The sequence below is a fragment of the Electrona antarctica genome (assembly GCF_951216825.1).
Source record: "Electrona antarctica genome assembly, chromosome: 2".
Lineage (NCBI taxonomy): Eukaryota > Metazoa > Chordata > Actinopteri > Myctophiformes > Myctophidae > Electrona > Electrona antarctica.
Window position 1 is genome coordinate 56,772,274 of NC_136807.1, and position 11,571 is coordinate 56,783,844.

Genomic DNA, 11,571 nt, shown 5'->3' on the forward strand with positions numbered 1-11,571 from the left:
GTGTAGCTGCTATAGCAATAATATGTCAACATTTTAATGACCTTTTTTTGTTATTTTTCTTTTTCTTTGGTATTCAGACAGCCAACAAAACGCTCCCGAAAATAATTTAGTCCCTGTGACTCTAGGGGCCACAATCTGCATTCCTAGAAGCTTTGTCATTGGTCAATTTGCCTGTCTGCTTCCTGATCGGTTAGTCATTTCAACCGGGTTTGTGTTTTTCGACCAATGACAAAGCTTCTAGGAACATCTTTGTATGCAGATTGTGTCCCCTAGATGTGTCACAGAGACAAAATCCTTGGGAGCGTATTTCTTATTGCTGGCTGTCTGAATCTCCCTGAAAAAAAGGCCATTACAATTTTAACATATTGCTTTAACATTGCAGGCTTCTAAAGGGTTGGGAAACAATTCTAGTGGTAAGGCATGTTTGGTTCCCCCACCAGGTCCCCCACCATGACCTGGTTCCCCCACCAGGTCCCCCACCGTGACCTGGTTCCCCCACCAGGTCCCCCACCGTGACCTGGTTCCCCCACCAGGTCCCCCACCATGATCTGGTTCCCCCACCAGGTCCCCCACCATGACCTGGTTCTCCCACCAGGTCCCCCACCATGACCTGGTTCTCCCACCAGGTCCCCCACCATGACCTGGTTCCCCCACCAGGTCCCCCACCATGACCTGGTTCCCCCACCAGGTCCCCCACCGTGACCTGGTTCCCCCACCAGGTCCCCCACCGTGACCTGGTTCTCCCACCAGGTCCCCCACCATGATCTGGTTCCCCCACCAGGTCCCCCACCGTGACCTGGTTCCCCCACCAGGTCCCCCACCGTGACCTGGTTCCCCCACCAGGTCCCCCACCGTGACCTGGTTCCCCCACCAGGTCCCCCACCATGACCTGGTTCTCCCACCAGGTCCCCCACCATGATCTGGTTCCCCCACCAGGTCCCCCACCATGATCTGGTTCCCCCACCAGGTCCCCCACCATGACCTGGTTCCCCCACCAGGTCCCCCACCATGACCTGGTTCTCCCACCAGGTCCCCCACCATGATCTGGTTCCCCCACCAGGTCCCCCACCATGACCTGGTTCCCCCACCAGGTCCCCCACCATGACCTGGTTCTCCCACCAGGTCCCCCACCATGACCTGGTTCCCCCACCAGGTCCCCCACCATGACCTGGTTCTCCCACCAGGTCCCCCACCATGACCTGGTTCTCCCACCAGGTCCCCCACCATGACCTGGTTCTCCCACCAGGTCCCCCACCATGACCTGGTTCTCCCACCAGGTCCCCCACCATGACCTGGTTCCCCCACCAGGTCCCCCACCATGACCTGGTTCCCCCACCAGGTCCCCCACCATGACCTGGTTCTCCCACCAGGTCCCCCACCGTGACATGGTTCCCCCACCAGGTCCCCCACCATGACCTGGTTCTCCCACCAGGTCCCCCACCATGACCTGGTTCTCCCACCAGGTCCCCCACCGTGACCTGGTTCTCCCACCAGGTCCCCCACCGTGACATGGTTCCCCCACCAGGTACCCCACCATGACCTGGTTCCCCCACCAGGTCCCCCACCGTGACCTGGTTCCCCCACCAGGTCCCCCACCGTGACCTGGTTCTCCCACCAGGTCCCCCACCGTGACATGGTTCCCCCACCAGGTACCCCACCATGACCTGGTTCTCCCACCAGGTCCCCCACCGTGACCTGGTTCTCCCACCAGGTCCCCCACCATGACCTGGTTCTCCCACCAGGTCCCCCACCATGACCTGGTTCCCCCACCAGGTCCCCCACCATGATCTGGTTCCCCCACCAGGTCCCCCACCGTGACCTGGTTCCCCCACCAGGTCCCCCACCGTGACCTGGTTCCCCCACCAGGTCCCCCACCGTGACCTGGTTCCCCCACCAGGTCCCCCACCATGACCTGGTTCCCCCACCAGGTCCCCCACCATGACCTGGTTCTCCCACCAGGTCCCCCACCGTGACATGGTTCCCCCACCAGGTCCCCCACCATGACCTGGTTCTCCCACCAGGTCCCCCACCATGACCTGGTTCTCCCACCAGGTCCCCCACCGTGACCTGGTTCTCCCACCAGGTCCCCCACCATGACCTGGTTCCCCCACCAGGTCCCCCACCGTGACCTGGTTCTCCCACCAGGTCCCCCACCGTGACATGGTTCCCCCACCAGGTACCCCACCATGACCTGGTTCTCCCACCAGGTCCCCCACCGTGACCTGGTTCTCCCACCAGGTCCCCCACCATGACCTGGTTCTCCCACCAGGTCCCCCACCATGACCTGGTTCTCCCACCAGGTCCCCCACCATGATCTGGTTCCCCCACCAGGTCCCCCACCGTGACCTGGTTCTCCCACCAGGTCCCCCACCGTGACATGGTTCCCCCACCAGGTACCCCACCATGACCTGGTTCTCCCACCAGGTCCCCCACCGTGACCTGGTTCTCCCACCAGGTCCCCCACCATGACCTGGTTCTCCCACCAGGTCCCCCACCATGACCTGGTTCTCCCACCAGGTCCCCCACCATGACCTGGTTCTCCCACCAGGTCCCCCACCGTGACATGGTTCCCCCACCAGGTACCCCACCATGACCTGGTTCCCCCACCAGGTCCCCCACCGTGACCTGGTTCTCCCACCAGGTCCCCCACCGTGACATGGTTCCCCCACCAGGTACCCCACCATGACCTGGTTCTCCCACCAGGTCCCCCACCGTGACCTGGTTCTCCCACCAGGTCCCCCACCATGACCTGGTTCTCCCACCAGGTCCCCCACCATGACCTGGTTCTCCCACCAGGTCCCCCACCATGATCTGGTTCCCCCACCAGGTCCCCCACCGTGACCTGGTTCTCCCACCAGGTCCCCCACCGTGACATGGTTCCCCCACCAGGTACCCCACCATGACCTGGTTCTCCCACCAGGTCCCCCACCGTGACCTGGTTCTCCCACCAGGTCCCCCACCATGACCTGGTTCTCCCACCAGGTCCCCCACCGTGACCTGGTTCTCCCACCAGGTCCCCCACCGTGACCTGGTTCTCCCACCAGGTCCCCCACCATGACCTGGTTCTCCCACCAGGTCCCCCACCGTGACCTGGTTCCCCCACCAGGTCCCCCACCATGACCTGGTTCCCCCACCAGGTCCCCCACCATGACCTGGTTCTCCCACCAGGTCCCCCACCGTGACCTGGTTCCCCCACCAGGTCCCCCACCATGACCTGGTTCCCCCACCAGGTCCCCCACCATGACCTGGTTCTCCCACCATGACCTGCTTCCCCCACCAGGTCCCCCACCATGACCTGGTTCTCCCACCAGGTCCCCCACCGTGACATGGTTCCCCCACCAGGTACCCCACCATGACCTGGTTCTCCCACCAGGTCCCCCACTGTGACCTGGTTCTCCCACCAGGTACCCCACCATGACATGGTTCCCCCACCAGGTCCCCCACCGTGACATGGTTCCCCCACCAGGTACCCCACCATGACCTGGTTCTCCCACCAGGTCCCCCACCGTGACCTGGTTCTCCCACCAGGTCCCCCACCATGATCTGGTTCCCCCACCAGGTCCCCCACCATGACCTGGTTCTCCCACCAGGTCCCCCACCATGACCTGGTTCTCCCACCAGGTCCCCCACCATGACCTGGTTCCCCCACCAGGTCCCCCACCATGACCTGGTTCTCCCACCAGGTCCCCCACCATGACCTGGTTCTCCCACCAGGTCCCCCACCATGACCTGGTTCCCCCACCAGGTCCCCCACCGTGACCTGGTTCTCCCACCAGGTCCCCCACCATGACCTGGTTCCCCCACCAGGTCCCCCACCGTGACCTGGTTGCTCCCACCAGGTCCCCCACCATGACCTGGTTCCCCCACCAGGTCCCCCACCGTGACCTGGTTGCTCCCACCAGGTCCCCCACCGTGACCTGGTTCCCCCACCAGGTCCCCCACCATGACCTGGTTCCCCCACCAGGTCCCCCACCATGACCTGGTTCCCCCACCAGGTCCCCCACCGTGACCTGGTTCTCCCACCAGGTCCCCCACCGTGACCTGGTTCCCCCACCAGGTCCCCCACCGTGACCTGGTTCTCCCACCAGGTCCCCCACCATGACCTGGTTCTCCCACCAGGTCCCCCACCATGACCTGGTTCCCCCACCAGGTCCCCCACCGTGACCTGGTTCTCCCACCAGGTCCCCCACCGTGACCTGGTTCCCCCACCAGGTCCCCCCCTGTGACCTGGTTCAGGTCCCCCACCATGACCTGGTTCCCCCACCAGGTCCCCCACCGTGACCTGGTTCTCCCACCAGGTCCCCCCCCTGTGACCTGGTTCAGGTCCCCCACCGTGACCTGGTTCCCCCACCAGGTCCCCCACCGTGACCTGGTTCCCCCACCAGGTCCCCCACCGTGACCTGGTTCTCCCACCAGGTCCCCCACCATGACCTGGTTCAGGTCCCCCACCATGACCTGGTTCTCCCACCAGGTCCCCCACCATGACCTGGTTCCCCCACCAGGTCCCCCACCATGACCTGGTTCAGGTCCCCCACCATGACCTGGTTCCCCCACCAGGTCCCCCACCGTGACCTGGTTCAGGTCCCCCACCATGACCTGGTTCCCCCACCAGGTCCCCCACCGTGACCTGGTTCCCCCACCAGGTCCCCCACCGTGACCTGGTTGCTCCCACCAGGTTTCAATGCTGACCGTACATCACTTCCTCTCTAGAGCCACTGGTACGGTCTATGGGTTTCAATGCTGACCGTACATCACTGCCTCTAGAGCCACTGGTACGGTCCATGGGTTTCAACGCTGACCACTGCCTCTAGAGCCACTGGTACGGTCCATGGGTTTCAACGCTGACCACTGCCTCTAGAGCCACTGGTACGGTCCATGGGTTTCAACGCTGACCACTGCCTCTAGAGCCACTGGTACGGTCCATGGGTTTCAACGCTGACCACTGCCTCTAGAGCCACTGGTACGGGCTGCTCGCAGAGAAGCACAGTTTCTCCCGCTTGTATTCCCTCACATCCCGGGGCTCCGTAGAAGCGTGTCCTGGGCGAGCGGTTCTACAGAGGAAGGGCTTTGTGTTCTCTAAACACTTAATTATTTTCCAGACAAATGACCTGAAGAATCTTTATTATTATTTCACTTGCACAATCCAGTATTTTCTTTTTGAGTGGTGCAACCACTCCATTACGGAGCTATGTGCTTCTGTCCCTGGCTGGCTGGCTGGCTGGCTGGCTGGCTGGCTGGCTGTGTCCGTCCAAGCACGGGAATAGCGTTTGGTTGCTTTTCACCACCAAGTGTCACTGTTGCGCAGCCTAACACACACGCACACACACACATATTAACAGTATATATGATTTCCGGGTGTGACAGTACATTGGAGGGACCCCCACACGGTAACTGTCATTTCTCAACCGTTTCGGACGTTGGGCGGCTCACCGCAATCGGCCCGGCCCCCTGGGCGCGTTCCTGGCGCTCTGGATGTTCCAGGGACCCCCCCGGGGACCCCCACATGGTAACTCATTTCTCTACCGTTTCGGACGCGGTTGCGGCTCGCCGGAACCCGGGCCGGCACCCTGTGTGCGTTCCTGTGGGTCTGGAACCTTCGGGAACTCCCCGGGGACCCCCACACGGAGTTGCAGCACTCACTTCACACGCATGTGATTTTTTTTCTTTTACGATACTGTTTGTTTTCAATACTGTAGCAAATGACAGGAAACAACCCTCTTTTTTCTGGGAGGTCGGGGTTCGATCCCCGGCCGGGTCATACCAAAGACTGTAAAAATGGGACCCAACGCCTCCCTGCTTGGCACTCAGCAACAAAGGGTTGGATTGGGGGTCAAATCTACTAATCAAATGATTCCCGAGCGCGGTGCACGCTGCAGCTCACCGCTCCTTGGCTGCGGCTCACTGCTCCAAGAGATGGGTCAAATGCGGAGAACAAATTTCACTGCGGTAACGCGTGTGACAAATCGTATGACTTTGACTATACAATATAATCATTGCATGCCTATTATCTCTGATCAATCGGATTAAACATTGTAGCAGTTTCATAGCCCTAGGTTAACCCATTAAAACCTGAGACCAGATTCTAAAAAAGAATGTCTTCTAAATCCTGACAGTTAATGAAAAGCCTACATTATGTTTTTTTATATCAGTGACAAGGACCCCCAAAAATTTCGATTTTAATTTCAAGAATCTAAGTATATCGAAATGAAAACGGAAACATTGACTATGTATCGTATCGTTTTACAATGCAAATGATCGGTATCGAATCGTTTTGCATTGCAAATAATCGATTGCATTAATATACTACATTTTTGTGCAAAGTTACTTAGGAATTTTTAGAAGAAAAAGAAAAAGAGGGGTTTAATATTACTTAGTTTGAAATAATGGCAATGTAATTTAAATAGTCACTGTATCGAAAATCATTGAATCGTATCGTATCGCCATAATGAACCAATATCGTCCATGTATCGTATCGTCAACCATGTATCGTGATACGTATCGTATCGCTGTTACAATGTATCGTTACACCCCTAGCAGACCAGTTTCAGATGCCCAGAAGCAGCATTTTTCAACAGATAACATTTAAAATCATGGTTAAAAGTAGTTAAAAGGCTATGAGGCCACACAGATGCGTCCTCATGTCTAAATGGGTTCAACGTTTCAACAGTTTGACAGCCCTATAGCGTAAATGCGAAACGGCGTGATAATAATAACCTTGCCTCTCTCTCTCTCTCCCTCTCCCTCAGCAGTGAACGACGAGTGTGTGGAGGCCGAGGACATGTCCCTGGACTCTGACGACGGTGCCGAACCCACCCCCCACCCCGCCGCGGTGGCGCCCGCTCCCCCCGAGCCCCCCTCCTCCTCATCCTCCGAGCAGCAGCAGCAGAACCAGGTAGGACTGTGTGATATGATATGGTGCAGTGTTGTTTTTGGCAGCAAATTTAGATTTTTAGTTTCAGTCATAGTCTCTTGAATAGTTTTCATTTAGTTTTTAGTCGCATTTTATAGTCACCTGGAATGTTAGTCTAGTTTTAGTCGACTAAATCTACGGTTGATTTAGTCGACTAAAATGTATTTTGGCGGGCCTTGATGTCGTCGTAATTGCTGATTTTACACTTGCTGAAAATAGCCGATCTACAAGCTCACAACGCGTCGTGGGCTTGTAGATCGGCTATTTTCAGCATGCAACCAAGTGTAAAATGACTTATACTGGATCTCTTGTCCACTAGTCCCTTCCTAACATTTTAGTCTAGTTTGTATCTGTTGATGACATTGTCAATACATTTAGTCTTAGTTTTAGTCACCATAGCTTAGTTTTCATTTAGTTTTCCTCAGTGAAAAAAGGTAGTCGACGAAATGGGGGAGAGGTGGAAACTATGCACAAAAAACGAAATTTCACCCACCTTTTTACTTGTAAAACAGTGATGTGACAATATTAGTGCTGTACAATGAATGGAAAAATAGTTTGAGAGCTAGATTCAGACACCTGTGCAATCTCATTTTGTGAAGAATGGTGAAAAATGGTGTTCTAGCATTCTAGTTACTCTTATGTTTTTGCTACAAGAGAGTCAAACACTTTGATGTCTGTTTAAAGCAAGGCCCCAGTGAGGCACTCCAATGTTGAAGCACTAGGTCCTAGTGGTAAGAGGAGGGACTACAGGCGGACCCGTGGATTCATGACCGGGAAACCCCGTGCAGCTGGTCTTTAACATTGAGCGCTCGGTTGCACTTCCGCATTTGACCACCAAAATGTGGTGGTCAAATGCGGAAGTAGACGTTTTGAGACCGTCCTTCCGGGTGCTTCAAAACGCCACTGAGCAACTTCCACTGACATGAATAGCGGAGGGGGCGGAGCTTCACGCCAGATCAGTCTCTATCCTTTTAATGCTCTATGGTTTAAAGCCACAGTAGTTATGGCTCCAGGTGACACATTTAGTAATGTTCAGCTAACTACAGACTAAAGACAAGAAAAAATGAGAATCGTGCGAGAATCGTGATCTCAATTGTCGTGGAGGAAAATCGAGATTCACATTTGAGCGAGAACCGTACAGCACTAGTGATAATAACGATGATTCTGATAAATATCGTATTGTGATAAAAAGGTCTTCACACGGTATGCCTTTTCAGAGATATCGTATATGATTTCCAGTTCTATACCTTAATTTATACTTTTGTAGTATTTTGGTCTAAATGTTGTGCTACTTTTAGTTTTTTGTTAAGTTGTAGGTGGTTGTACCGTTATGTAACTTGAACTGTCAAATAAGCCCTAAGAAAACCGCATGAAAAACTATCGTGATAATATCATGTATCGTAGTTGTAAGTTCTTGTACGTTTCCGACAGGAAAAAAATATTGTACTTTGAAGTTGTTTGGTGATTCTGCTTGGGAAAAAAATGGTGATTCTGCTTGGGAAAAAAATGGTGATATTATATTTTAATATTTTTTCCATATCGCCACAGTTTCACGATTTTTCAAAAATAGCAGACCTATAAGTGCCGCGCTACGAGCTTGTAGGTCTGCTATTTTTCAATAGCTAAAGCATAACCTCGTAGCTCGTAAAAAATCTGGTCATATATTATTTTAATATTTTTTCCATATCGCCCCCAAACCTCTAGAAGCAGGGACTCCCCTCCTCCGCTGTGGCGCCGCCCCCCTCCTCCGCCCCGCCGGCTGAGAAACAACCCCCTCCTCAGCCCCCGCCTCCCGAAAACGAGGAGTTCCGCCCGCCGCTCCCAGGGGGGGACACCGTGCCGGCGATGCAGCAGCAGCAGAGCAGCAGCACCACCCCGGGGAGCGCCCCTCTAAACCCCAGCCTGTCGGCCGCCCTCAGCACGGCGCTCTCCCAGTTCAAGGCCGCCAACCTTCAGCTGGCCGGGACGACGTCCGAGGTGGGGGTGGTGGGCGGGGGCATGTCTCCGGGGGGCTTCGCCGTCAACCCCCACCAGAGCTTCCTGTGTCCCACCGCCTCGTGGGGGGCCAGCTACCTTTCGGCTGCGGCGGCGGCAGGCGCTTACGCCACCGCGTCCGCCGTCGCCTCCCCCGTGGCCTACCCTGCGTCGCCCCCGCAGCCCCCTCCTCCTCCTCCGGCCCCGGCGACGACCGTCCCCCAGGAGTACCCCCCGAGACCCCCGGCGCCCCCTCCTCTCCCGGCGACGACCATCGGTCCCCAACAACCGACGCCCCCCCCTACGACGACGCTCCAAACACCGGCGCCCTCGTCTCTGGTGTCGTCCGTACCGACGCCGCCACCGCCCTCTCTCCTGACGCCCGCCGCCCTGTCCTCGCTCCTGACCTCGGCCCCGTCGCTCCTCACCACGGCCCCCAGCCTCCTGAGCGGAGGGGGGGTGGGACCCCTTGGGTCCAACCACCTGGCTGGAGTGGGACCCCTGGGGTCCAACCTGGCCTCGCTGCCCATGGAGGTCAAACCCCCGCCGCCGCCCCACCTCATGATGCTGGGCCACGTGTACGGCTCGGACCCCCCTCCCTCGACCCCGCCCCACGGGGCCTCTCCGGGCGGGCTCACCTCCTCCTCCTCCGCCTACGGAGCGGACATGAGCGGCCTGCACCACAGCAGCAGCCCGGGAGGGGGAGGAGACAACAACAACAGGACAGGGGCTTCTTCCGACGCTTCCACAATGCCTGGTGGTGCACTGGCCCATAGTGGGCTGCTCCAGGCCGGCGGGGTAGGGTTAGGGGAGTGGTCGTCCCACCAAGCGTCCCCTGGCAGCCAGGGAGCCAGGACTCCCGCGGACTGTTCGGACAGCCTGGGAGCATCCTGCGTGGGTAATATCCCCACAGCGGGCCCTCCCCGGGGGGGCCCGGGAGGAGGAGTGGGGGCACCGCTCCTCCTCAGACCTCAGCTGCACCACCCACCCGCCCCACATCCACTCCACGCGGGTGCATGGGGTGCTCTTCCCGGACAGATGGACCCCCACCACCACCAACACCACCACCACAGGGGGGCCCTCATGGGCGGTCCCGGTTCGTCGTTAGGGGGGGGCTACCGAGGGGGGAGAGGGGTCGTCCCGCCAACACTGCAGTGGCCCCGGCCAGGACTAGGGGAAGGCGGCGGCCCCTGCAACCCCTGGGGCTATCCCATGGGCAGGGGACGTGGACAGGATTACTACACATACTCTCACAATTACTCCCCCTGAAGTGAACGAACACATTACACACACACACACACACACACACACACACACACACACACACACACAGACAGACAATCATGGTGACCTGGAAAAACAACAACAAAAAGGGGGGGGAACAACGCCATACTCCAGAGACTTATTATTATTATTAGAGCTGGCTGAATGTATATAAGTACTTGTCATAAAATAAAACACAACTTGATTTAAATAATAATAATAATAATAATAGGAAAAAAATGGAGAGGAAAAAAAATCAAAGGACAAAAGCAAAGAAGGATCCTGGTTTTTTCTACATTAATAAATAAGAACGTGGATGCAGGCAGTGCCGAGTGTCCTCCTGGTCTGTCGCGTTATACTGTTATTATTCTCGTCTGCTCTTTCCATGTGAGCCGTTTTAGAATCCCTTGTCTCCAAACCACTATATTTATATTTGCCAAGAAACGCAACGATGGCCTTTTTCCAAAAAAAAAAAAAAAGCTTCTATGGATGGAATTTGTCATGATGTATTTTTCTGTTTTGTCCCCGTTTTCTTTTCTTTTTTTTGAGAGAGAAAAAACAAAAAGGTTTGAACAAGGGGAGGGGACGAAGGCTGATATTTTTTTAAGGAATGACACTTTTGCTGTTTTTCTTCTTTTTTTTCTTTTTTTTTTTTACACACATCCTTGGTTCAGAAAGTCTAATCTGTAAAATAAAACATGTTTCAGACCTTTGTGTGTGCGATGGACATGGTTTTGATGACAGTGTCAAATGAACCATTAAAATGATAAACAACACCCGTCTTCATGTCTCTCTCTCTCACTCGGAGCCCAGTTTCTGTCAGATTTGAGGTGAAACTGTGTCACAACCATATAAATGTCGGAGAATGTGGGATTCATTCAAAATAGGAGCTCTGGGGTGCCAGGAAGACATGGCCGCTTTTACTTGTGTAATAAAAAATAATAATTTGGATCCATCCAATGTTTTTGTGGCTTTCGCCTTTATTTTATATTTTTTTATGGAGGGACAGACAGTAGGCTGACAAGAGATGGGGAGAGAGATGGGGGGGGGGGGGGGGGAAGACATGCAGTAAAGGCCGTCAGGATCGGGAGTCGAACCCGCGGCACACTGCCAGACTGTATTACCAGCCAAGGTGCCTGGACCACTGAGCCATGTCCCAGGCCTTCTCTGTCTTGTTTCTCTGGGGGTGCTTTTCTCCTGACTTCTCCCCATGGCTGCATGAGCTCAAGTTGTAGAATGTTTTAGGATTTATTTCACCACTTCTATCGTCCCTGGACACTTCACTACAGCAGCATTAGGTGTTTATGTCAATGATAAACAAACACGCAGAAAGAATTCAAGAGACGTGGAAATGTTTGACAAGTCGACGACGCAGTGAGTGGAGCAGCAAAACGCTCAGGAAGTGCCAATTAACGTGCGTTACT

The 11,571-nt window shown here is 55.5% G+C and overlaps 1 protein-coding gene across 6 annotated transcripts in view; it reads left to right on the forward strand.

Moving 5' to 3' along the window:
- tasorb (transcription activation suppressor b) overlaps positions 1–10,923 on the forward strand; it is a 94,906-nt gene extending 83,983 nt beyond the window's left edge. For 5 of the 6 annotated variants that reach the window (XM_079519300.1, XM_079519302.1, XM_079519305.1 and 2 more), the window contains exons 30-31: positions 6,747–6,892; positions 8,615–10,923. In XM_079519300.1, coding sequence (XP_079375426.1) covers positions 6,747–6,892; positions 8,615–10,153 — 1,685 coding nt within the window. In that variant the 3' untranslated portion in view covers positions 10,154–10,923. The remainder of the gene's footprint in view (positions 1–6,746; positions 6,893–8,614) is intronic. The other variant, XM_079519301.1, reaches the window with a different exon arrangement.
- The last annotated feature ends 648 nt before the right edge of the window (positions 10,924–11,571 follow it).